Raw genomic sequence first — 27,281 nt, forward strand, 5'->3', positions numbered from 1 at the left:
AAATAGACTGTTCTTTTTATATAATCTCTAAAATAAGCGCTTCATAAAATAGAATCTTATACCATGTTCCGACCGACACTTAATCACAAGATTTAGGTTGTTGAGTATATTATCTCACTATTCTGCTGGACGAGCAAAATCTCGCCATACAAAAATTATATTTGTTAATCTCTTCAGCGAGGAGATTTGAATATAATCAACTCGAAATCTCCCTATGCAACTTTGATTTAGCGCCATTTGTTTGTCAGAGGGGAAATTTATCACTTTATCACAGCTGATTTAGACACTACAAAGGGGAAAAAATGTAAACAAACAAATAAAATAAAACAAATGCAACTGAATTCTTCGGGCAATCGACTTCCAAAGTAAAAAAATGCGTCAATTATTTCCAATATATGGAAAATATTAAAAACAAGACGACTTCTCTGCCAATATAAACAATGGTATTTTTAAAATTTCAAATCATTTTTATTAATTTCCAACGGCAGAGAGATAAGTGAATAGAATAAATGAACATAGTATCAAAACTATGTGAGTTTAAGTTTTCATTTTGAAGCAAAGATGATTCTCGTATCATATGTGTAAGCGTGTTGTAAGAGACGTTTTATACACTGGAGTTTCAGATACAATAGTTGAACGAAGAACAACCCTAATCATCGTTTGTTAAAATTATAAGAAGTTTCTTAATTGTGGCAAGGCTTTTTAATGCCACATCAGTTTTTAATTTCTTGTGAATATATTGAAGTTAGCTTTATATATAATTATGTATAGAATTATTTTAGAATAACATTTCGTTTTATTAGTACAATCTACAGTTTCGTAAACGCAAACTTTGCTTTTCAACTTAATATGAAGTGCAACAAGTCTTAAGTACAAAGAGAAAATGTTGGGAGAAGTTGTCTTCCGCACGCTGGCCCTTTTATATATAATTTTTACGTCGGTTACAGTGAATATCGCATCAGATCTTCCAAGTTCTCATTCCCAAAGTTATTCGGTTACAACTCTTATTAATGCAAAATGGCATCAAACACCTTTGTATTTGGAAATTGCAGAGTATTTAGCAGATGAAAATCCGGCTTTATTTTGGGATTATGTGAATGATGTTTTGACACAACAAAAACCAATTAAAGAATATGGTAAAATATTATTTACAGTTTATTTTGCAATTGGTTATGTTTTTTTTATCCCTATATTTTTAGCGTCAGAGTCGAACCAATATTTGGCAGCGATTAACATTGCGCGTAATAGGCTTAATGTACTTCAATTGCCATTACTTAAACTTGTAGTGTCGTTGCACAGTTTGACACCTCGTATACAAACACATTTACAAATATCGAATGATATTTATTCAAAATCTAAATGTAATCAAGATACTTTCGTTCAAATTGATATTGAAGTCATATGTAGCATTGATAAGTTAAGAGAAAATCTCAATTCTCAGAAAGAGGATTTGGTAAAACTTGTTACATACAGTTTTGACCATGTTTATCCAGGGTCAGAAAATAATTCACGAACATTTATTCTGCATGGAGATTTTGGGTCTAACAGTTTCTCTACTTATCACAAAATATTATCAAAAGAAGCCCGTTCTGGAAATATACGTTACGTTGTTCGTCATTACCTAGTAAATAATACTAATAATAATCCCGTACGACTATCTGGCTACGGTGTAGAGCTACATCTTAAGTCTACTGAATACAAAAATCAGGATGATGCGCCTAAGTCACACGATGACACATTCAAGAATGGCGCAGATGACGAAACTGAATTAAAAGGTTTCGACTTCAAAATACTGAAGAATAGATTTCCAAGTTTGTCCGCTTCTTTAGACCAATTACGTTATAGTCTTTTAAAGGGTAATGAAGAAATTACCCAACTGAAAGCCTGGGAGTTTCAAGACTTGGGATTACAAGCAACACGTGCAATTACTGAAGTGCAAGGTGATGAGTCCTTGCAGGTACTGCAATTTATTGCACACAATTTTCCAATGCAAGCGCATACACTACTTCATCATAAAGTAACTGATGCCTTGCGAGCTGAAATAAAACACAATATTGAAGTGTTTGGCCGTAGTTTAAATATCATTCCTCCCGATGGTGCGCTATTCATTAATGGTTTATTTTTTGATGCTGATACAATGGATCTTGGCGCTATAGTTGAAACAATGCGTTCTGAAGTACATGTTCTCGAGAGTTTACATAAGAACAATATACGAGGTCCACTAGCAGCAGCACTTCTCGCTTTGGATCTTTCTGGAGCATCAAACAAAGAATTTGCCATCGATATCAGAGACACAGCAGTAATGTGGATAAATGACATAGAGACTGACCCACAGTATCGTCGTTGGCCATCAAGCGTAATGGATTTACTAAGACCGGCCTTCCCAGGAATGTTACGAAACATACGTAAAAATATATTCAACTTAGTCTTGGTAGTCGATCCATTAAATCCTGCTAGTAGAAATCTGATAAAACTAGCCGAGAGTTTTATCATTCACCAAGCGCCAGTACGACTTGGTCTAATATTCGATACCCGAAGTGCTGAAAAAGATACTGCTAAAGATTATAATTCAATTATATGTGCATACAATTATGTAACTCAAAATAAGGAAGGGCGGTCAGCCTTAGGTTTTTTAACAGATGTATTTGCAGCTGCAGATGCCACAGAAAAGGTGCGACATACACATATTCGTAGTCAATTCAAAAAAACGTTTAGTAATTTATCTGGGGGCAAAATTGATGATATTTTGGGCAACGATTCGGACTATGATTATGGGAAACAATTGTCTCAAGAATTTATTGAACGTTTAGGATTTGCCAATTCGCCTCAGGCGTTATTGAATGGCGTACCTATGCAACAAAGTATATTAACCTCGGATAGTGAATTTGAAGAAGCGATTTTTTCGGAAATTATTCAACAGACCAGTAGTTTACAGAAAGCGGTTTACAAAGGAGATCTAACAGACACTGATTCAATTATAGATTATCTTATGAATCAAGATCATGTTATGCCACGTTTAAATCAACGTATTCTCAGCACAGATACGTCAAAATTCCTTGATTTTTCGGGAAAGGAATATAAGGACTTGACGAATGTTCAAGATCTAGCTCAGCTTTCAAATCGCGATATGACGGCTACTTTATTGTCCAATATAAAATATTTCGAGGTTAAACATGCTACTGAACGCATTGGTAATTACGAATTAAACTTTTTAACCATTTGGATTATTGCTGATATCGAAAAACCGGAAGGTCGCGAACTGTTAGAAAATGCACTTAATTATCTTAAGTTTGGAAGTAGTGTACGAATCGGCTTTTTGCCTAATGTGGAGAGTTCATCTATTTCAAATAAATATAATTTAAATCGCTTAGCATGGGCTGCTACACAAACACTTCCCTCCGTCGAAGCTACGGACTTAGTTTTAAAATGGCTCAATAATCCCAACTCGATAATTGAAATTCCAAATGTTGTCAACGAAATGCTTTCATCAACTGAGTTGCATATAAAAATGTTGCGAGTTTATGTGCAACGCATTTTCGGATTGCCGAAGTCTCTCCGTTTAGTAGTTGGAAATGGGAAGATATTCGGACCATTGTCAACAGGTGAAAAGTTTAATATCGAAGACTTTGAGCTGATTGATCGATTCAATGCTTTTCAATATGCTGATAAAATCCGAAAAATACTAAAACAAAGTGTCGAAAATGAGGCAGATACTACCGATGATACTGAAATCAACAGTAATACCTTGCTCAAGTTATATGCCAGCCTTGTGCCCAGACAATCAAAAACTCGTTTTAAGATACCTGATGATATTAAGAAACATAATTCAGTAGTTTCTTTAATACCCAAACAGCCACTGATGCCACATTTTGATATTTCTGCTGTTGTTGATCCTGCTTCTAGAAGTGCACAGAAACTCGCTCCAATTCTTATTTTATTGCGGAATATTCTCAACTGTGAAATGAATATATATTTAACACCTGTTGGACAACACAGTGATATGCCTGTAAAGAACTTTTATCGGTATGTTGTGGAACCGGAGGTCCAATTTCAAACCAACGGCAAGTTAGCGGAGGGTCCTATATCAAAGTTCACCGGCTTACCTGTTAACTCATTGCTTACTCAAAATATACAGGTGCCGGAAAACTGGCTTGTAGAGGCTGTGCATTCTGTATATGACTTAGATAATATCAAATTAAGCGAAATTGGTGGGCCTGTCCATAGCGAATATGAATTGGAATATTTGTTATTAGAAGGTCATTGTTTTGATTCGAATTCTGGTGCGCCTCCTCGTGGTCTTCAAGTCACGCTCGGAACACAGAAATCTCCTGCTATTGTTGATACCATAGTTATGGCTAACCTTGGCTATTTCCAACTTAAAGCTAATCCTGGTGTTTGGGAACTGCGCCTACGCGAAGGAAAATCTGCTGATATATATGATATTGGCCATGCAGAAGGTCCCAATACAATACATCAAAAACAATTAACAAAAGTCGTGATTAATTCTCTGCGGTCTCACGTGATAAAACTAAGAGTTACAAAAAAATCTGGTAAACAGAATGCAGATTTGCTTGGTGACGACGAAGATGATTCAAAATCAGGTATTTGGAACTCTATTGCTAGTTCATTTGGAGGCGGATCTTCATCCCCAGCATCTGATAAAAAAGGTGTGGAGAACTCTGAAACAATCAATGTTTTTTCTGTTGCTTCCGGTCATTTATATGAGCGCCTGTTGCGCATTATGATGTTATCTGTGTTAAAACATACGACATCATCTGTTAAGTTCTGGTTCCTGAAAAATTACTTGTCACCACAATTTACTGATTTCCTTCCTCATATGGCGAAAGAGTATGGTTTTCAATACGAACTTGTTCAATATAAGTGGCCACGGTGGCTTCATCAACAAACAGAGAAGCAGCGCACGATTTGGGGTTATAAAATCCTTTTTCTGGATGTTCTATTCCCCCTTAACGTTCGCAAGATAATTTTCGTGGATGCAGATGCCATTGTACGCACAGATATTAAAGAACTTTATGATATGGATTTAGGAGGAGCACCATACGCATACACACCCTTCTGTGATTCTCGAAAAGAAATGGAAGGTTTCCGGTTTTGGAAGCAAGGTTATTGGCGTAGCCATCTTATGGGCAGACGATACCATATCTCGGCTTTGTATGTGGTTGACCTTAAACGATTCCGCAAAATTGCAGCCGGTGATCGATTACGTGGTCAATATCAGGCTTTGAGCCAAGATCCAAATAGTCTTGCAAATTTAGATCAGGACTTACCAAATAACATGATACATCAAGTCGCCATCAAATCATTACCGGATGAATGGTTGTGGTGCCAAACATGGTGCAGCGACAACTCTTTTAAAAATGCAAAAGTGATTGATTTATGTAATAATCCAAGGACCAAAGAAGCTAAATTGACAGCAGCTCAACGTATAGTACCCGAATGGAAGGATTATGATATTGAAATAAAAAATTTAATGATTAAAATCGAGGATAATGAAAATACTGACCATTACGCCCAGGCAAACGAAATCCCACTATCAAGTAATGAAAACCATGATGACGGAAACATGAAACACGAAGAACTGTAATTTTTATTCCCGCTCTGTCCTGTAATTGTAGTATTCATAAATATTCACATCTTTTGATTATAAATGTTCAGTTTAAATTTTTTATACAAGTTTATTTTGATTAGAGTAATTAAATATAAATAATATAAAAACAATGGTTGAATTTAGTTCAAGTTATAATTTACTATACATTTTTTTACCTAATTTCAAAAAAAAAATAGGATAACGATTTTATGTATTTGCAATCGCCACTATTAAGTAAAGAACTTCTGAAGAGTTCCCTGCTCGTACATTTTTTTTACATCTGTGCCGCCTCCTATAAACTTTCCATTAATAAAGCACCTTGGCACCTGAAAACAAAAATAAAGCTATATCTTTTATTTGTTTATAGCAAAAATTATGTAACAAATACTTATAAACGCATTGGCTAAAAATATTATGAAATCATGGAATAGCTGTAACTATTTCTGATCAAATTCTTATTATAAATGAAAGAAAACTTAAAAACTTTGTGTTAATACATATTTCAGAACTTCGCGTCTAATTCAAAAAAAAATATATATAACATAAATATTTGCCTAGTTTAATTAGACTGTGGTTGCCAGTATTTTACTTATCATTGCTACGATTTAAAATAGCATTCCCCGATAGAGTTCTTCAGATTAAGAAAGCCGCTGATAGCCGATAGTTGCCGCTGACTAGTGGTTTACCAGATATTTGAATTTAAATTCTTACAAGTTGACTTATCTTTATTTCTATAGGGAAAAACATAATAGAACAAAAAAATGCTAAAATTATTATGTTTATCAGCATAATAAATGCGTTTTTATTCAGTCGATATGTGATATAAATCCATAAGCAATGCAAGCTAAATTTCGCTTACGATTTCCCTTGGGACAAAATGTTTCTTTTAATCTTTTCGCTGCTTTCTTCATCTAATAAAATAAAAGCTAAAATTGCGGCACTCATTGTAAACTTTAATATACTTTATTCAGTATTTTAAATTTATTTATTTGCAAGATTTGTCCATTGTATAAATCTAGGTTTTGTCACATTAGTAAGCAGATGATTCGAATATTGGTTTCGCGAATGTTACAAAAGACGAAAATCCAAAATCAGATTCTGTGACACCACTGAAAATCAGAATTAGTTTGCAATTCTGACAACTAAGTAAATCTGTCTTGGATTATCTGTTTTCTTTAATTCTTATGGTTCTTTTAAAAAATATGGAGGAAAAGTAACACTGATTATTTGTTAGAATGCAACCATTTTATTATTTTATGAATATGAAAAAATATGGATATGGTAACACTTATTATTTGCTTGCATTCAACCGTTTTGTTATTGTGTAAATAAGTAAAAGTTAAGAAAACATTAATTACAATTTAAAACTATTTGTGCACTACTTATGATTAAATAAATGTGTAAAAATATGTGAATATAATATTGAATAATATAAACGTAAAATTCATAATACATAGAAAATTACATACTTTAATATGTGAACTTTCCGACATTAAGTGTCAATATCTCGAAAATTTTAAATCTGTATATGTATATATATTCTTAATCTTAGCATCTTATTCTTAACATCCTCTATCCGTCCATATTGGTTTTATCTCCAATTTGGGGGATGCTTTACTAAAGTTAAAAAAATCGACTTTCCGCTCACAAATTTGTAATCTTCGCGTGAAAATAAGAAAATTAAAAAAAAAAATTGAATTTTCGAGGCCTTCTTCGTTGAGGAATTTAAACTATAGATTTATCAAAGTTTTCCCTTTTTTAATATACTTATGTAGGTATATTCATATGTAATTTTTAATTAATTTAAACAAAACAAAAATTTCTTAGGCTCGGAAAATGGGACAGGTTTGATATAGTTACAGTACAAACTAGTAGTCATACCTTTTATGTTTATTGTATACAACTACATCCCTTGTTTCCCATAACTGGAAGAGTTGCCTATAGTGGTGACCTTAGATAACTTGCATTCAAGATATAATTTTTATATAGTATCAACTTATTTCTATACTCTTAGAACTCGAAGGATAAATAGTTATTCATATAAATGATAATTTATGGAAAACGAACTTACGGTTCTACAGCCTGTAATCTCTTCAAGGATGTTCTGAATTTCTTCAGCATCATTACGACTATCTAGTTCAACAACATGTGCGGCTATAGAAAGTTTGCGAAATTGCTACATTTATTTAAAGATGTGTATTAATCGCTAATAAAGATGACATATTTAAGTTTTACTAACCTCTTTGGCCATTGTACAATAAGGACAATAGCTCTTAGAAAATATTACAACCTTATTGCTCCCGATTATATCGCGAACCATATCTGCTTGAGGACTGGTCATATTCACATTAATAGGTGATTTTCTTGGTAAAGCTGAAATGATTGAACCCATACATGAGCTGTTTACATCCACGTAAATTTCTCGGAATTTTGAAGTGTTTAACGGCGCATCTCGACAGGCAATTAAAAGTTGCTGAAAATCTAAATTGCTAGCAATATGGCGAATGAAGACTGCCATTGCCAATGTTTAGCAATTGTTGTCTTAATATATTTCATGCCATACATTGATAGCAATGAACTGTCATTTTGGTGGTTTGACAGAGCTGTTTTCATTTGCACACACATTTTGAAGAGGTACATGTACATGCATAGCTTCGGTCGCAGGATGCCAATAAAGATGAAACGCCCACAATTCCCACAACAGCCGGTTCTGCGATACCGGAATTGACAGGGATTTTATCCGACCAAGGGCTGTTATTTCGGCGATCTAACCCTGTTTGGATTGGTAAGTTCTAGATTTAGTTTGTCGTCATTGGAGCAACGCCTAGCAGCAGGGTTGCTCCGTATCCTCCTGATCCGTGCTGGCATCGAGTCCAACCCGGGCCCCGAGGAATTCTACTGCTGCGTTTGCGCTAAAAGGCTCCATCCAAACTCCGCCTCGGTTAGGTGCAATACATGCAATGGATGGAGCCATCTTAAGACCTGTTCAGGCCTTAAGACACATAGGGAGTGGACCACGAGTTACGTGGCCCCATGCTGTCAACGCAATAATGCGACATCTGCCTCAACGGCTGTGCAACCTGCACCATGTTTGCGCACTGCGCTGCCGCTCCAGTCGAGTGGCCAAGATAGGATCTCCACGGCCCTAAGGAGCTCACACAGACAGCATGACTCCCAGTCTGACCAACCTCCCCCCCCAACCTTTATCCAGCTCCAATCCTCGTGCGAGAACCACCCAGCAACTCCTGGTTCCTCGCACAGTCTGTTCCGTGTGTCAGACCGTAAATCGCCGGACTGTCACATCAGTCAAGTGCAATTCTTGTACTGGCTGGTATCACTTTCTGTCGTGTTCCGGTCTGCGCACCACACGAGAGTGGAGTGCGTCGTATGTTGCCCAATGCTGTAGGAGTCTGTCCCCGCAATCACATACAGTGACGTCGCCAATCAACACCACAGTGCGACAACCGCCCATGCGGATAGTACACCTGCAACAACCACCACCAACACGCACCCCATTCACCCCTAGGATCACGACTGGACACCCGCGACAAACGCAACTCCTACAATTCAACTGCAACGGACTCCAGAGTAAGATCGAGGAGATAGTTGCATTCATGAGCCGGGATCGCGTAACGATAGCTGCGGTCCAAGAAACCAAGCTAAACAGCCGTTCAGATCTTCTGAGTTGTGCAGGTTTCAACGTTTTACGTAAGGATCGCGAGCGAAATAATGGTGGAGGCCTAGCCTTCCTATTGCACAACACCGTGCAATATAGTCTAATCGATGTTGACATCGACCGCAGGGACACTACCCTAGAATGTCAGGGTATAGCTGTCCGGTCAGGCGATGTCGAACAGGATATCACCCGAACATAGATGCGCTACTTCGTGGTGAAAACCGTTTGGTGCTAGGCGACTTTAACGCGCATCATGATTTTTGGCATTTCTGTCTGTCAAATGATCATAGGGGGACGGAGCTGGCGGAACAGATTGACCATTCGACATTCTGCACAATAAATGACGAAGCTCCCACCAGAATTATGGGCACCTGTAATAGCTCTCCCGATATTACCATCGCTAGCGGTGGTAGATAAATATATAGCATAACCTGGCGACCTATGCTAACCCTCGCATCAGACCATCTGTCCATAATTATCTCGATCGAGAAACCTCCCGACTTTATTTCTGTGGACAACCGCACCTTCATTAACTTTAACAAAGCTAACTGGGTCGGCTTCACAGAATTTACTGAGAGCACCTTCAACGCACTACCCAATCCTACGGACGTCATCGTTGGCGAGAGTCAATTCCGCAAGGTGATCGCTGCTGCTACCGCTCACTTCATACCAGCTGGCAGAATCGCGGAACTCCGCCCAAATTTCCCAGCCGAAGCAGCTGTACTAGCAAACGAGCGCGACACATTACGCCATGCCGATCCCTGTGATCCCCGAATAAGGGATCTCAATTTGGAGATTCGGCGAATGGTAAACCAACATAAGCGGACAAAATGGGTGGAGCACCTGAAGTTCTGTAATCTCTCACCGGTGTGAGTAAGCTTTCGAATACTGTAAATGCCTTGTCTAACCCGAGGAGACATGACGACCGAGTTGAAATTCAATTCGATGGGCATGCCTCCTCGGACCCGAAGAAGTGCGCGAGCTATTTTAGCCGGCAGTTTACACTGACCGACAAGGCCAAACGATGTGTTACCCGACAGCTGCGCAAAATGCCAAAAGACTGCGCACCATTTACTTTCACCGATGGGGAGGTTCAGAGTGTCATCAAAAAGGCGAAATCGTCTAAATCCATCGGCTCTGACGGTATAAGCATGCTGATGCTAAAACACCTAGGCCCAACGGAAGTAAACTATCTCACCAGGGTCCTCAACTTGTCGATATCCACTCTTCAAATACCCGATGTGTGGAAAGTCGGAAGAGTGGTCCCACTACTGAAACCTGGGAAACCCGCCAACAAAGGGGAGTCTTATCGCTCGATAACTGTCCTTTCCCCAGTAGTGAAGACACTTGAGGCCTTGTTACTCCCGTCATTCACTCACCACCTGAGCCTAGCAGATCATCAGCATGGCTTCCGAAAAGTGCACAGTACCACCACAGCACTTAGCGTCATAAACGCCCAGATAATACATGGCCTGGACCAGAAGCCACCCTGCGAGAGGACGATCCTCGTAGCGTTGGACTTGTCAAAAGCTTTTGACACAGTCAATCACACAACGCTACTTAAGGACCTAGAACAATCAACGCTCCCTCAAAAGTAAACAGCTACCTCTCCGATCTTTCTCGCTTCTTCTTTGCAAGGAGCCTAACACTCTCCCCACTAAATCCACAGCGACCATATTCACAAATTGGACGAAGGAGTACAGACTGGACCTGAACATTTCAGTCGAACATTCCGACAGTAAATAACCCTAAAATTTTAGGCGTCACATTGGACAGTCTGTGCTCTTTCACTCTTCACACGACCGCGATAACTGCCAAAGTACAGAGCCGCAACAAAATCCTCAAGTCGCTTGCCGGCAGCTCTTGGGGAAAAGACAAAAAAACGTTGTTGGCAACATACAAGGCAATCGGCCAGCCGGTCCTAAATTATGCAGCCCCAATATGGTCGCCTGGATGCAGTGACACGCAGAAGAAGAAGCTTCAGACCTGTCAGAACACTGCACTCCGGACTATCACGGCCCGTATGCTTCCGGTTAAGGAACACAACGAACTCGTCTCCAAGCAGTTTCTGCTGGGGTGTTTTCGTAGAAACCACCCCTATAGTCGCCTGCTTGTAGCGGAGCCGCCTCCTAGGAACATCAAGAGGTCTTTCCTTGATTACGTCGACGACATTAGACAATACGCCGACCGGACTTCAGACGCTACGAACTTCAGACAGGCACTGACCGCCATTCACAGTGGAGCCATCAACACCTTCACCGACTCCCTCTCAGTGAATGGCGTATTACGAGTCAAACCAACACCCATAGCAGGCGTCGAGCTCCAGTTGCCTCGCGAAACCAGAGTGACCCTCGCGCAACTTCGTTCTGGATACTGTAGCAGGTTAAACTCCTACTTATCCAGAATATCGTCCGACATACCAAACACATGTCCTGCGTGCAATGAGTCTCCGCATGACACTAACCACCTCTTTGCATGCCCAACAAACCCCACTCATCTAACACCCTTCTCCCTATGGTTCGACCCTGTCGAAACAGCTCGTTTCCTGGGCCTCCCGTTAGATGACCTCGACGACAACGAATCTGGAATTTATCACGCAAACGGGGACTAGGTAACCGTTACAACAACAACAACAAACGCCAATGTTTTATGTTTTGTTGCGTAAACTACAATTTATAGAAGAAATATTCGAAACATAAATTTCAACATCTTGACTCTTTCAACTCTTGAGTTCGATCACTAAATTGTTAAATAAAAGTCCCAATTCAATGTGTATAGCATTATCTTTATTTCTAATTCCAAAAACTAAACACTTATTGCTCGATATTCGTGTTTACACCTCCTTGCTTATAGCTTAATTGCTATATATAACTATATAAGATTAATATGATAAAAAATGTACATATGTACATATATGTATGTTGTAATAAAATTAATCTCTATTAGTAACAATTATAATACAAAATATTTATTAGGAATGTATATTATGTAAAAACTATAATACTAATTATTAAATGCACAAATTGACTATAAATATTATTTTGAAATTCCATAATTTATTTAGTCTTATCAGTTTTGCATGCATTCAAATTCGCAAAATGATATTCATATAAAAAAATATGATTGCATATAAGCGTATTTAAATATAAGTCAAAAGGCTAACAGGCAGCTGTAATATCAAAGCAAGTTTCTGAGCATAATTCTTTCCGAGCTAGCTGTGGTGAAATCCACTACTAGAATCTTACCAGGTTTGAGGTAATTGAACCTTCTCTATGATAAACGTTCTCTAGTTGTAATTTAAAATAAAAATAAAATCTGTCAATTGTGACGAAAATCCGCCTAAAAAGATATAAACATATTGTAATGGATTGCTCGATAAATCGTCTACCTTGTAACACGTTCTTGAGTTCGATCGCGAGATTGTTAAATAAAGGTCCCAATTTAATCGCTATACAGTGATCTTTATTTCTAATCCAAACAACTTAACGCTTTACTACAATTGCCCTTTACACCGCAACACTCTAACTAGTACTTTGTCTGCTACATCATCGCATACCCCTTATATAGTAGATCTTTAACAAAATTTCGCTACTAGAACATTCTGGCAACTACGAATTCGTTGTCTAGTTGATTTTGGAAATTTATCGCGACTTCTTATGATTTTGTTATTCCTTTCACTTCACTAATCTGAAATGATTGCAGTTCCCATAGTCTCTTTGTTAATGATATTTCAAAATTGAAAAATTATTAGCCTAAGGAAATCCACCATGATGATCACGCAAAAATTATGGGGAAAACTTAAGTTTAGCATCCCACGATTTCAGGGTTAAGAGGGGTATGGTTGGATAGAGGAGATTCTCCAGATCACGAGTACAGGCGGCACTCTCAACTTCTTCTTGAATTTCGTCCCAATTTCTGGTCCAGTTTTATTTTTTCTCTAGGGATATATCCCATATACAAAACTCCAAAAGATCCAAATCCAGAGAAGAAGAAGGGCATTCATCGGCTTAAATGAAACAGGGCATATTGTCTTTGCACCACCGCTGAACAATTCTTGCTTCATGAGCCGGGGCAGAATCTTGTTGAAAGCAGAATGGATTATTGTCAAACAGACTGAATACATGAGCAAAGAAGTTTCCAACAAGCACTTCCTCCAAATAATATTTTGAGTTAATTTTTGAAAACACAATCTCACAATTTGCGGGCCCCCGAAGGAGCCAATCATTTCTTTCCCTTTTCATTTGCTTATGTCGTTCCGTTAGACCATTAATTGGTTTTTTTATAAGCCTTTATTCTCAAATTTTTATTAATAATGTTTCGGATGCTTTTTCGGCTCACTCTGAGGACCTTAGCCAGTTTTCTTCTAGTAATTACACAATCTCAAAACCTCAAGGCTCTGGAGGATCTTAACGATTTTACTTGTTTTTTTCAGTAAAGACGCATTTATGTACGTATAATACAAGATGCCTAAGATGATAAATTAAAAGTCCCTCGTAGATCTACCGGCGTAGCTCAAATTTTAAAACTTGCAGCCACCTTAAAGTTTTTTGCACAAGGCAGTTATCAACATTTAATTGGGCAAGATTTACATTTAGGACTGGCACAACAAACTATTTCAAGTTGCATTATAGAAGTTTGCAACGCGAATGAAAATGTTTTATGATCAAAACACATATAATTTCAAATGACAACCGAAGAAAAGGTTGATGCTAACTGAACTTCTACCAAATGTGTGGTATTCCAGAAATAATTGGTGCAGTAGATGGCACACACATCCAAATAATTAGACCGTAAATGGACGAATATTTCTTTTTCAACCGGAAGTTAAAGCATAGCATAAACGCTTTGGTGGTAAGACGAAGTTTAATTTAATACGGTTTTTTTTATATCTTGTACTTTCTATTAAGGTTTGCGGTCATCGAATAATAATTAGGGCTGTTTATAGGAGATTTAGAGGTGCATCCCATGATTTACACGTTTGCAATCTTTCAAAAGAACGGGAATATTTAAAAATGAATCCTTGGTAAGCCCTTTATACTTGTGAAATATAGATATGTATGCGTTTTTTTAATAACAATTTTTGTTCTTTATTACAATAGGAGTATATAGAATTATCTTATAGAAATTCAGCGGACAACTCTGACGACTTATTTTTCAAACCAAAAATTTTTGAAAGGAAGATCGATAATAAAACGAGTGTTTGACGTATTAAAGAAACGGTTTCGATGTCTGTTAGCTGCAGGAAAGCTAAGTGGTAGAATAACTAGCTAAAGTGGTAAAAATAGTGAACGCATGCTGTGTTCTTCACAACATTTGTATTTTATATAATGTGGAGCAACCTTCCGAGATTGTTATTGTACCAGCAGAAACTGTAACAGTTGATACGGACAACTATGAAAAAATATATCTTGTAAAGACTGCTAAAAGAATTAGAAATCAAATAAAAAATTATTTTATCAGTATTAGATATTCCGTGTAGCGAAAAATAATATATTTTTATAAATTATTTATTAAAATAAAATAACTTCAGTAATTTTTAATTATATTTTTATACATTAATCATATTTTTATACATAAGTACATATGTATCTAAGCACAAAAAAATTCAGGTAATACAGTCTTTAAAAAATAAACGCATCATTAATACTATTATTTATCTTTCACATAAAACTAATACTTTCAGTAGGTAATGATTAAAAAAATAGCTAAAAGAATGTTTCGTACATACTTTACATTATTTTAAATTTATAACACATCCCGAATTCCAAATTTAATGTTTCTTTTATTTATTTCTAATAAACTAACACTTAATTTAATTTTTCACTGTCCATTTTTTTGTTTGTGGAGAAATTTCTCCATTGTCAACTTCAGTTTATTTTTTAAATTTTTTTACTTTTTTCATATTTTTAAATATATTTTTTAAATTGTAAATTATTTCTTTTAATACTTCGGCTGAATTTTCTTGGTATGCCATTTGATTATCCACTTGTTTTTCCAAAAGTAATCGCTTCCTACGTGGAGTACTTACATATGAGCAATAAGGCAGCTCATTTCTCTCTTTTTCATTTACAGCTTTTTTTACTAACAAGCCTAATTTGAAATCCAGTCGATACACTCGATGCTGTTTGTTGAACGCAGAAACTTAAAGTATTTGATATTCATGGACAAAAAATCGCACACTTGTTGTTCCAAATCCGTCAATGAGCAGTAATTCGAGGGACCACCACCAGTTCCGGAAATGCTGTACTTATTACGACGCATTTTTGCCTTTAAGTGCGTTTTAAATGAAAGCTATAAGTATATTTGTAAAAAAAAATGTGGACCAGTACCTTTACGTCGAAAGTAAATTTTTGCATAGATTAATGGAAGTGCTCTTAGCGTCCGCCGTCTCGAAAAGCCCTTTGGATAAATGTGTGTGACTTCTCATTAAATCCACCAATATTTCGAATCGCTTCTGGTTTGTTTGCTTGCCTTGTTTATTATCCCTATAATTATCATAACAAATCATTAATTAAATTAATGTATTTTTCGTTTTAAACTAACACTTTTTTATGCGTCAGCCTGCGGAGTTTAGCAAGAAATATGCGAATATCGCATCCGTTTGACAGCTAATTCAAATTACAGAGTACCCCGAATGCGATAGGAGAAAAAAGAAATGCGAAAACCGAAAATTTGTATGCGAAAGTCGCATTATAGTGAACACAAACAATTTTCTAATCGCATTACAGAATAGTCCCCCAGCTCTCTTTTGATTCCATTGCTCACAAAAAGTGAATACCAGTTGATGAAACTTAAAATTATTTTGCGTATATTCAAAATATATGTGACAATAGAAATGTGTAACAGGAAAAAGGTAAAACTAAGTTGGCTCAGCTACTGAAGCTTCAAACAAGTTCGACACCCCTACAAGAAACTGCTGATGGGTTCACCAATACACTCAAATTTATTATGTCAGTACTGTAAAATGACTGTCAATGTTTACAATTTTTCCAAAACCAAATTCTGTATACGTCGAAAGGAGACAGCATACATTTCCATAGAAGTTGTGAAATAGCTATGTAGCTGTTATTCCGTGCGATAAACCGAAAGTGTTGCATGCTCCTGTGCAATAACTATTTTTGTGGCAAAAAAGGAAATAAATAACAAAGGAGTTTTCATATATAATATACGTAAATTATTATTAAGTTTTAAATAAAATTATATTCTCAGTTAATTTTAATTCTTATTTAGGCCTCTTTAAATTCCAAAATATTCATAAACTGGGAACACGAACCGCAGTGCTGTTGAGGGGAGTAAGCATGGAATTAAGTGAAAGATTCTTTTCATAATTTATTATTTAATTATATTTTTGTTATTATTGTTATAACTAATTTTCATTAAAAGTTTTGAATTTATTAAAGAGATAAAAATTGTATTACATACTGCGCAAAAGAATTTTTCATTTGTAATAGATTTATAGTCATAACTGATAAATTGCAGCTATGATAGCGTTTCAGTCATAACTGACAACTTTCAGCTTTGATGGATTTGTAGTCAGCAATGACTCAGAAAAAGGCATGAGAGTGAGCAGTATAGATATATACAATAGTCAATCAATTCCGAATACCCATGTGTTAAATAGAGATACAAACTCGCACACATACGATTCTTTACACCAGTTTTTGCACAAGGCTCTTAAGAAAATGATAGAAACTTTGTTCTGCGCGCTGACAAATTTTTTCAGCTGTGACTGTCATATGACCGGTCAGATGACTGTCATGTAAATAATTATATCATTTTATGAAAATTTAAACGAATCTTTTGAGGAACTTTGTTTCTGCGTCCGATAATTATATCTGAGGATATCATAAGAATCTCTTTCAAACTGTTAAAAAAAAGTGTAGTTTTCATCTTTTATGCAAAAATCAAATTTCTGATATTTTAATGATCTTCTTATTTTAAAGATAACTTTCTGTATATTTATTTCGAGCTACTTTAATTGTCCTTTCTATACTTAATGATATCTTTCTTTTAATTATATAAAAGGAATAAATACAGTGTTTTATAGTTTCTGCAACACAACACAACATTCTACAACAGCTTACAAGTACGGACGTGTTTTGCTAGTGTTCTAATTTGCGGAACATAAAACAAGGATTATGGAGGTGATATTAGTTCTCAAGTGCCCGAAATCCGGCAAAAAAGATTGCAAGAATCGCGTATTTAACAAGCAGATATAATCGTAACGAAAGTAGTTCATGGAATCTGTTTACATAATGAAATTTTTCATTTGTGAATTCACAAAATATAAAAGAAAAAAAAAAAGTTGTTTCTGGTAGAGACAGCCGTACTAAACACGTTCGTAAACAGTTTCTGATACATATATCCAATCAGCTGTTGGGTTCTAACAATTGCCAACTGTGACACATTGGTGAAATAAAAACTTCTACTTCAAACTGCATTATCGACCAAACGACAGGTTGCTAATACCCAGTAGAGAAAGCACTAGAAAATAAAAATGGCTAAATCTATTTATGACGTGACGCCGAGAAACAGTCTCAGCTAACTCACTTATAAACAAAAGGCTTATAACAATTGAAGCTACACAGAGATAACATAGCATTAAAAATGAAAACGAAGAACTTAAAACAAGTAAAAGCAAAAACGTGAGTATTGAAGCAAACCACTCTAGTATGAATGTTGATCAACTATATGAAACTGATGAAGATGAACTAGCTTAAGAAACTTAGTGGATACTCAAAAAGAAGCGCTCTTCAAAAAACATGAAAGCTGATATTTTCCCAACTATTAATAGCCCTTTGAAAAATAAAAATAGAAAGCAGACGGCCAACAATGATACTAAAATCCAACGTTCACCTCCTATTATAATAAACGATGTAAAAGATTTTAATTACTTACATTTTAATATTACAGCTCTGACAAAAAACAGCTTTTTAATCAAGCTTTTGAGTAACGGCGCCTACAAACTTAGCTTTTTCGATGCAAATGACTATCGCATAATAACAAAATTCTTGTCAAATGAAAATATACCTTGGCTTAGCTACGAGGCTTTAATGTCTTAAATGCAATTAATCAACTTAAATGGAAGATTAAGGAACCGCTAGACATATTTATATTAGTATTCGATACTACCGAAAACATTAGGAAAATTCACCAGTTCACACCCATCAAAGTTGAGCCTATAAAAGCATCTAAATTAATTCCACAGTGCCGTTGCAAAAGAGATAAAAAGAATGTTAACTTAGTTGAGGAGAATGCCAATGCTCTGACGAACAAACCCGTTGTGAACACTGGTGAAGTTACATTTGCGCAAATGGCTAACCAAGATCATACAAATACATTAAAAAAGTAGTCCGTTATCCCAAATTTTGATTAAACTAAATGAGCAAGAGAAACTATTTAAGTCTCTTGGGTACCATCTACAATTTACTGATGAACAATAACTCTTTGAGAATAGTGCAATAGAACGCCAATAGTCATTCCAAAAGTAAAATTTAATTTACACGACAGAAGTATTGATATACATATGTCTGTTGTCCGTAACGCATTTTACGAACCATTCATTTTTAAAATTAAAAAATTATGAATTACTAGGCGCCCTCCGCTGCGCTCCGGGACGCTCGCTTCGCTCGCTCGCCTACGTCCGCCCCCCGCCGAGCGCGAGCTAGCTCGCTCTTGTTAGTTGATTCTCGACAGCAGCAGAAAACTTTTATATATAATAGAGAGATATCACACTCTACACCCAGCAAACTCAGCACGAGGAGGGAGCGAGATATTAATCAAAAGCAATATTGAACACTGCGAGGAAGATCCGATCAAAACGGAAGAAATTCAAGCTACAACAATTTCAGTTAAAATGTACAAACCAGTTAAAATGTCCATTATTTCTTACTGCTCTGTAAAGTCCGTTTAGACATAATACAAAAATCTTGATACGTATAATAAAATAAAAAAAATATGACGGAAGGTACATCATGGATGGCGACTTTAATGCAAGACTCATTGAGGATCTTAACTAAAACCAAAGGCCGAGAACTTCTCAAAGGTATATAAGCAGTTGTATGCAACATTGTTTCTACAGGACCCACTTATTGGTCTACAGATCGTAGGCAAGACCTTCTTGACTTCTTTATAGTCAATAAACTACCCAAAATCAACTTAACTATTAAAGATTGCTCAGACCTAAGCTCTGACCACTCACCAGCCTTACTAACCCTGTATGAAAAGCCAATAATTTCGGCTGACACACCTACGTTATGTAATAAACATATTAATTGGTATAAATTTAAGAGTATACTGACTAAAGTCGACTCAAAGCTTAAACACTATCGACAAGTACTGACTTGGAGGGTGAAGTTGAATATTTCACAAAAATAATACCCAAAATATATTTTAGAAAGTATCCATAAGAAGCGTAAACTTCGACGGAGATGGCAGCAAAACTAGGTTTTCTGCTCTCAAAACTGAGCTTAATAAATAAAATACCGCGCAACTAAGGACACAAATTAAACAGTTTAAATATTATTCATTTACAACTTATCTGGCTAAACTTACAGCTGATAAATCCACTGAGTATTCTCTCTGGAAAGCTGTAAGAAATATGAATAAAGAAATACAACATGTCGCACCCATAAAACTAAACCAATTATTAGGAAATCATTTGAGGACCACATTTACGCTATTAGCACATCAATTTGGCTTTCGTGACCATTCAACAATTGATCAGGTGCGCCGAATTGTTAATTTCGTTGAAAATATAATATAATAATAATCCAACGATTACCCTCCTCCCGCCCAACCGATGCGGGGTGCGCAAACCGCATCCGTGCGGAATTAGCCGAGTCAGAAAAGGCAAGAGACTTTTTAAGTGTTGATTACTAAAACTGCTCAGCTACAGAAAGAAAAATTTCAACAGCTAAGATTTATAGTTACAATATAATAAATTGTTATATTTTCATTTATTAAGAGAAAACAATAAATTCTTTTTAATTTTGAAAAGTGAGTCAGATAAGTCAAATGTGGTGGAATGAGAATTAAAATCATGACATATACGGCGGAATGGCTCGTTTAGTTCAAAATTTGATCTATAGGATTTTAACAGTAAAGGTCTAAACTGCCTCGAAAACCGAATCGGGATATTAAATTTAATTTCAGACAGGAGAAAAGAACTGCAAACAGTTCCATTCAAAAGTTTCACTAAGAATATTATGCCAAGCATTTCCCTACGACTAGAAAGTGTAGGTAGATTAATAAGTTTTAAACGACTAGTGTTTGGAGGTAGACTTACCCTATCCCATCGGAAATGCGCTAAGGCGAAAAATAAAAATTGTTTTTGAACAGATTCTAACTTGTCAGAATGGATTTGGTAGCTAGGGTTCCATACAACAGAGCCATATTCCAATATAGGTCTAACCAAAGTTGTATAAACTGTAATATACGGATCTCTAAATTCTTTGGACCAACGTTTAACAAAACTGAGGACAGCTTTTGCTTTCAAGACCATGGTATCAATATGAAGACTGAAATTAAGCTTAGGGTCCATATTAACTCCCAAATCAACATAGTTAAAAACTTGCTCTAGAATATGGGGTTTTATTACATAAGAAGAGTGGTGCACAGATCTACGGGAAAAGCACATCATCTTACATTTATTGAGATTCAATGGCAAATCATTTCTATCACACCATGCAACCAAATTGTTTAAGTCTGTTTGCAACAGACACCTTTCTTCAGTTGAAGTGTATGATTTATAAAGCTTTACGTCGTCAGCGTATAATAAAATTTTTGAGAATTCTATTACTGATCGTTAATAAACAACAATAATTGAATCGGGCCAAGATGACTATCTTGCGGAACACCTGAAGAAACATTAATTGTATCTGAAGGTGTATCCTCATATATTACTCGTTGTGTTCTATTATAAAGATAGGAAGATACCCATTGAAGGAATCTTGGCTGAAAGCCCAGCAGATCAAGTTTATGTATGAGAATCGAGAGATTTACTTTATCGAAAGCTTTGCTAAAGTCTGTGTATATAACATCCGTATGCTTATGTTCTCTAAAACCTAATGATACATGGTTTACAAATTTAAGCAAGTTTGTTATAGTCGAATTCCCTTTACGAAATCCATGCTGAGATGAGGAAATTAACGGAGAGATCGAAAAGATTATATGGTCAGTGATGATGAATTATAAATGACTGTTTCCATATTGAAAGAAATATACCGCGTTTAAGAGAGGAATTAAAAATCCTTGTCAAAGGCAAGTAAATATATTTGGCTTGACTTGAAAAATTCTGCAAACATATTGGATATAATATCATTGTCACTTGAAATGATAGATTTGTATTTCATCGTGGACGGAAATTTGGAAATCCTGCGTTTGGAGTTGACGAAATCATAAAACGATTATGGATTACTTAAAATAATTTTTTTTACTTTATTTAAATAATTATTATAACATTTTTTGTTTAGGTCAAAATATTGGCGACGCAATAGAGAATATTTAGAATAGTCGACAAGTGAAATGGATAAAAAGAATGTTTGTTCGGCGGCGTTCTTGGACGTGTCTCAAGCTCACAACGTTTGGCGTTCGGGTCTGCTGCTCAAATTAAAATGCATGTTAACCAAACAATATTGCAAAATATTTGCTTCCTACTTAAAAAATAGATACCTCCGCATTAAACAGGGAAGCGTGTCAAGGCTTTATTTGCTTATTATACTCTCGCAACTTGTTGCTACAGAGCATAATAGTTTTGTTCACCTAACGGTTGTTTGTATCACCTAAAACTAATCGAGTTAGATGTAGAGTTATACATATAGGTATAAATGATCAGGATGAAGAGACGAGTTGAAATCCGTCCGTCCATCCGTGCAAGCTGTAACTGGAGTAAAAATTGAAATATCTTTATGAAACTTGGTATACATGTTTCTTGGTACCGTAAGACGGTTGGTATTGCAGATAGGCGTAATCGGACCACTGCCACGCCCACAAACCGCCATTAATCACAAACAAATAAATTGCCATAACTAAGCTCCGCAATAAGATACAAGACTGTTATTAGGTACACAGGATCACAATAAGGAGGGGCATCTGTAGTTAAAATTTTTTTTTAAAGTGTGTGTGGTCTCGCTCCTAATAGGTTTAATCTGCATATCTTCTAAGCCGCTAAAGGTATAATAACAAACTCCACTGGAAGCAAATGTTTTTAGCTCCTCTACCTACAGTGTGAAAATGGGTGAAATCGGGTGACACCCCTCCCCACTCCCCATATAACGGTACTGTTAAAAAATACTAAAAGTAAGTCAGAGACATTAAATTTTATCTCTAGGATGGTATGAGATGACTTTATAGGAACCGCGTTCAGTGGGCGTGGCACCGCCCACTTTTTAGGTGAAACCCCATATCTTTGGATCTGCCTAACCGATTTCAACTAAATTCGGTACATAACATTCTTCTCATATTTCTATATTATAGTGCGAAAATGGCCGAAATCGGACAACAACCACGCCTACTTTATATATAACACCATTTTAAATTCCATTTGATTCTTTCACTTTCCAGTATGCAAATCAAGCAACAATGATTGTATCGGGGTAAAACTTTGCGTTAATAATGCGTTTAAAGTATGCCACCTTGTGATCAAAAATTCTCTAAACTGTTCAAGCCCCTAGGTACTGAATATGTGGACCCCAGTGCCTATAGTTGATTTTTTACCGAAAATATCGGTCAATGTATAAGGTATATAATTGAAATTCATATAATAAAATTCTGAATAATGATATGTTTTTGTGTAAAAAATAGGTTGAATCGGATCAATACTTCCTATAGCCTTCATATACCTATTATAAAGATTTTTGAACTTCCGGGTGACTTTATACCGCGTAAATCGGCCAGTATGTGAGTTATCTCAATGAAAATGAGAGAGCGTGTTTTGTTCATAACAAGGTATCTCTTTGTGTCTAAATTGGATGAAATCGTGTGAAAATTTTACCTAGCCCCCATGTAACTAATATCAGGATTATCGAACATTCGTCTAACTTTACTCCATATGATTAGTGATGGATATATATATGATTTCCGTCTTTCCACCTGACTTTAAACCGTTCCGGTTGATCAAAATTCAAATTTCGTAAATATTATGTGGTTTGACGCTGAATTAGAATGAAATATACTATACCTTGGTCTAAACCTCACACCTTCATATAATGAATTCCGATTCTGTGGTAGACGTTTGCCACGTAAGCTTATAATATAAAATAGCCACTTTGGCAGATTTAATATCACATTCATACTTATGTATATCTCACTTCAAGCAATGAAACTGAGACTAAGTTTATGGCCTTTTATATAAGTCAAGAAGATACCAAATTTGTTTGTAATTAAATCACTATTTCATTTAATAATACATGTTTAATACTTTCTCAAAATTTTTTTAATATAAGATTTGAAGGAATTCCCTGGCCTTTGAATCTATCTCTAACATATTTTATGTAAAAAATTAAAACTTCCGTTTGGCGAAATCGGTCCACGAATTTTCCAGCTCACATATACTACTTATGGTATAATTTTTTTCGTTAATTTGATAATGTAATGAATTTAAATGGACATTTTTTCTTAAAAATAACGTGGTATATCGCTGCATATGAATGAAATTGGTCGAGACCTTTGTTTAAATCTTATAACCCTAAAATACTGATTTCCGCTCTTTTGGTACAATAGAAAAGTCATATACCCCACATATTAAATCTAACCCCTTTGGTTCAGTTTATATCACATATATTATGTTTGAGTTAAATAGCTTCTCTTTATTAAAGTTAACATTTCGGAGAAAAAAATTATATTGACTCTAAATAAATCTATGATCAATAACAGAAGTTAATAAGATACCAAATAATAATCGAATAATGAATGTTGAATTCTTTCGCAAGATTAATATACTTTCGCAACATATTGCAACAGAGTATAGTTTTGTTGACCAAACGGTTGTTTGTATCACCTAAAACTAATCGAGATAGATACAGATTTCTATATACATATATTTCTTCTAATATATGGTGATAATCAGTGGATAGGTATATTTTTTCAGCCATCATGTTGAACTTATTGCAAAATATAAAAGACAACAATGTAAAAAAGTTTCTTAGAGTGCTGGATTTTTTATAGAGCAAAAATAACTTTGTAGAAAAAATCGCATGAAATAAATATTATTAGTGTAGTATCAAAAGGGCTAAAGACCCTTTTTATGTGGTTATAGATAAACTGCGACCCCATCGGTTTAAATGATACTGTCTATTATTTCAGTTTTACGTCACATTTTAATATAAAGGTCATGAGGTGAACTGTAAACTCAAGAAAATTACATTTTTACCCAGCGCCGTTGGCAGCTCATGAAAGGTTTAGATATTAAGACAGAAAGAAGAAAATCTACATACCTGCTCTATATATGTGTATACCATACTTAATTTTATGTAAGTTATTGTTAATTTAGCCTTCATGGGCAGACCCTTCAAAATAGGTACTGTTTTAAAAGTGTTAGACAAATGCAATTTACGGAAGGGTTTTCCGAGTACTTAATTTCAATACAAATAAACTACTAATTTCTAAAAAATAAATATAACTAAATATTATGTATTTTATATTAGTGAATATCTAAGTAATATATAGGTATACAAAAGTACGTAAGCTGTGTGAACAAAAATATACCATCACAAAACTATTATACTCTGTAGCAATATGTTGCAAGAGTATAATAAATATCAGTACACTGTGTTTGTAGTTTCAGTTACACTAGATTTCTTTACCAGCAAAGTGCTTTATTCAAACTAATTTTAGTGTATTAGTTATATAGTGTTTAAAGTATTATTATATACAGTGGCGATCAAAACCGTAGTAAATACAAGGGCGAGCAAACACATATATTGGCCATATGTGCACCAGTATACTATAGTACCTATGCACCGAACAGGAAAAGAGTCATAGCAAGGACTTACAAGGAATTACAGTGAAAGAGAGCAGCACCTAGGATCCAACTTTTTACACCCGGACGGACTGAATTATATAATTATTATCTATAAGTATTTTATACATTAATTAATTTATTATTAATTAATTATGCCTAGATTAAGTAGAAAATCTGTATTACTAAGTCGTCTTTAGAATAGAAGACTTATTAGAGTTCTTTGTGCAAACTCTTTATATAGAGATAGTGAGCAGTCACAAAATACTGTAAGTAAGTGTAATAATGTGAAGAGCAAAGCAGAAATACTCGGGCACATAGATTTCGGCGCGAAAATCTCGAGGTTCGATCTGTTGAGCAAGATTTAAATACTGTTCAACATAGAATAAGGCGACAAGATCCTCAAATTCGCTCTGAAGAGCAAATTAGAAATACTCGAGGTCATAGATCTCGTCGAGAAAATCTCGAGGTTCGATCTGTTGAGCAAGATTTAAATACTGTTCAGCATAGAATAAGGCGACAAGATCCTCAAATTCGCTCTGAAGAGCAAATTAGAAATACTCGAGGTCATAGATCTCGTCGAGAAAATCCCGAGGTACGATATCTTGAGCAAGTTGTAAATACTGTTCAACATAGAACAAGGCGGCAAGATCCACAAATTCGCTCTAGAGAGCAAATAAGAAATACTCTAGGTCATAGATCTCGTCGAGAAAATCCCGAGGTACGATATCTTGAGCAAGTTTTAATACTGTTCAACATTGAAGAAGGCGGCAAGATCCACAAATTCGCTCTGAACAGCAAATAAGAAATACTCGGGATCATAGACCTCGGTGTGAAGTCCCCGAGGTTCGATCTGTTGAGCAAGTTGTAAATACTGTTCACCATTGAACAAGGCGGCAAGATCCCCAAATTCGCTCTGAAGAGCAAATAAGAAATACTCGAGGTCATAGACCTCGGCATGAAGTCTCCGAGGTTCGATCTGTTGAGCAAGTTGAAAATATTGTTCAACATAGAACAAGGCGGCAAGATCCCCAAATTCGCTCTGAAGAGCAAATAAGAAATACTCGAGATCATAGATCTCGTCAAGAAAATCCCGAGGTACGTTATGATGAACAAAGTAGGAACACTAGGGATCATAGAGAACTTCGCGCAAGAAATCCTGAGTATAGGACTTTAGAGCGCATTCGTGATCAAATGCAAAGGGAACATGCAAGAAGAAATCCTGAAACAAGGAGAAAGAAGCGTGACAGAGAAACACAACGTCGACAACTTAGTAAGAGGGGTATGAGGGATGAAATTTTGATTCAGAGGCTTCTTAGGCAAAGTCAAATTCGCTTTCGTAGAGATAAGTTCAATAAGCACATTGAAAACCAATGGCAGTCCCAACGAATCCGATTAACGAGAGAAAATAATGTTATAGAAAGTGATAGAGTGGCAATTTAACAGATTTCTAAAACATTTATTTCCAAAATATAAATAAGGGCCCTAATAAAATATGTATTTGCTGCGACGGATTATGGTTTTCACACCAATTTCGCAAATTAAATTTCGAAACTATTGCGCAAGGTCACCCGAATGCTGCATCCGCCTTCTTTTAAATCCAAAAATTTCTTTGAGAAGATGGAAATTACAATTTTTGTGTTACTTGCAAAAATGCGATTGTTAAAAAGAACGCTCCTAGAATATGTTTAGCCAACGATCTAGACTTTCCTGAAATACCGGATTGTTTAAAAGGTTTAACCCCAATTGAAGAACGTCTCATAATGCCTAGATTGACTTTTATGACAATCCGTCCGTTAGGATATCAAGGTCAGAGTTTGCTCAAAGGTGCTGTTGTTAATATATCAATTTCTGTTAACAATATTGTGACATCTCTACCAAGGTCCTTTGATGAGGCTCATGTGATACAAATTCACTTAAAAAGACGTTTGGAATACAATCATGATTACATGATCGATACCATACGCCCCGCAAAGATTATGGAAGCTTTACAATTTTTCAATTTTTAGTGAATACCCCTCTGTAGCGTGAGCACAATA

The 27,281-nt window shown here is 35.7% G+C and overlaps 2 protein-coding genes and 3 long non-coding RNA genes across 6 annotated transcripts; 3 read left to right on the forward strand and 2 right to left on the reverse strand.

Moving 5' to 3' along the window:
• The first annotated feature begins 606 nt into the window (after positions 1-606).
• On the forward strand, positions 607-5,739 carry Uggt (UDP-glucose-glycoprotein glucosyltransferase). 2 transcript variants are annotated; one of them, XM_014240905.3, is made up of 3 exons: positions 607-744; positions 804-1,136; positions 1,200-5,739. In XM_014240905.3, the coding sequence occupies exons 2-3, from the start codon at positions 884-886 to the stop codon at positions 5,603-5,605; spliced, it is 4,659 nt and encodes a 1,552-aa protein (XP_014096380.2). In that variant the 5' UTR covers positions 607-744; positions 804-883; the 3' UTR covers positions 5,606-5,739. The 2 variants fall into 2 exon arrangements, with proteins under 2 accessions (XP_014096380.2, XP_014096379.2); XM_014240904.3 differs by having other exon boundaries at positions 649-1,136.
• Positions 5,677-8,015, reverse strand: Grx1 (Glutaredoxin 1). Its single transcript, XM_014240906.3, has 3 exons — positions 7,848-8,015; positions 7,680-7,784; positions 5,677-5,934 (listed from the first exon to the last, which is right to left on the reverse strand). The coding sequence occupies exons 1-3, from the start codon at positions 7,998-8,000 to the stop codon at positions 5,839-5,841; spliced, it is 354 nt and encodes a 117-aa protein (XP_014096381.3). The 5' UTR covers positions 8,001-8,015; the 3' UTR covers positions 5,677-5,838.
• A 4,358-nt stretch (positions 8,016-12,373) lies between these two features.
• On the forward strand, positions 12,374-14,792 carry LOC118680844 (uncharacterized). Its single transcript, XR_004976435.2, has 3 exons — positions 12,374-14,135; positions 14,192-14,307; positions 14,384-14,792. It is a non-coding gene; the product is annotated as an uncharacterized lncRNA (long non-coding RNA).
• A 550-nt stretch (positions 14,793-15,342) lies between these two features.
• Positions 15,343-15,916, reverse strand: LOC106621887 (uncharacterized). Its single transcript, XR_001330933.3, has 3 exons — positions 15,828-15,916; positions 15,614-15,769; positions 15,343-15,551 (listed from the first exon to the last, which is right to left on the reverse strand). It is a non-coding gene; the product is annotated as an uncharacterized lncRNA (long non-coding RNA).
• Positions 15,491-16,653, forward strand: LOC138857679 (uncharacterized). Its single transcript, XR_011396873.1, has 3 exons — positions 15,491-15,581; positions 15,643-16,453; positions 16,515-16,653. It is a non-coding gene; the product is annotated as an uncharacterized lncRNA (long non-coding RNA).
• Positions 16,654-27,281: the final 10,628 nt, after the last annotated feature.

The sequence above is a fragment of the Bactrocera oleae genome, chromosome 6 (genome assembly GCF_042242935.1).
Source record: "Bactrocera oleae isolate idBacOlea1 chromosome 6, idBacOlea1, whole genome shotgun sequence".
In the NCBI taxonomy this organism is placed as follows: domain Eukaryota; kingdom Metazoa; phylum Arthropoda; class Insecta; order Diptera; family Tephritidae; genus Bactrocera; species Bactrocera oleae.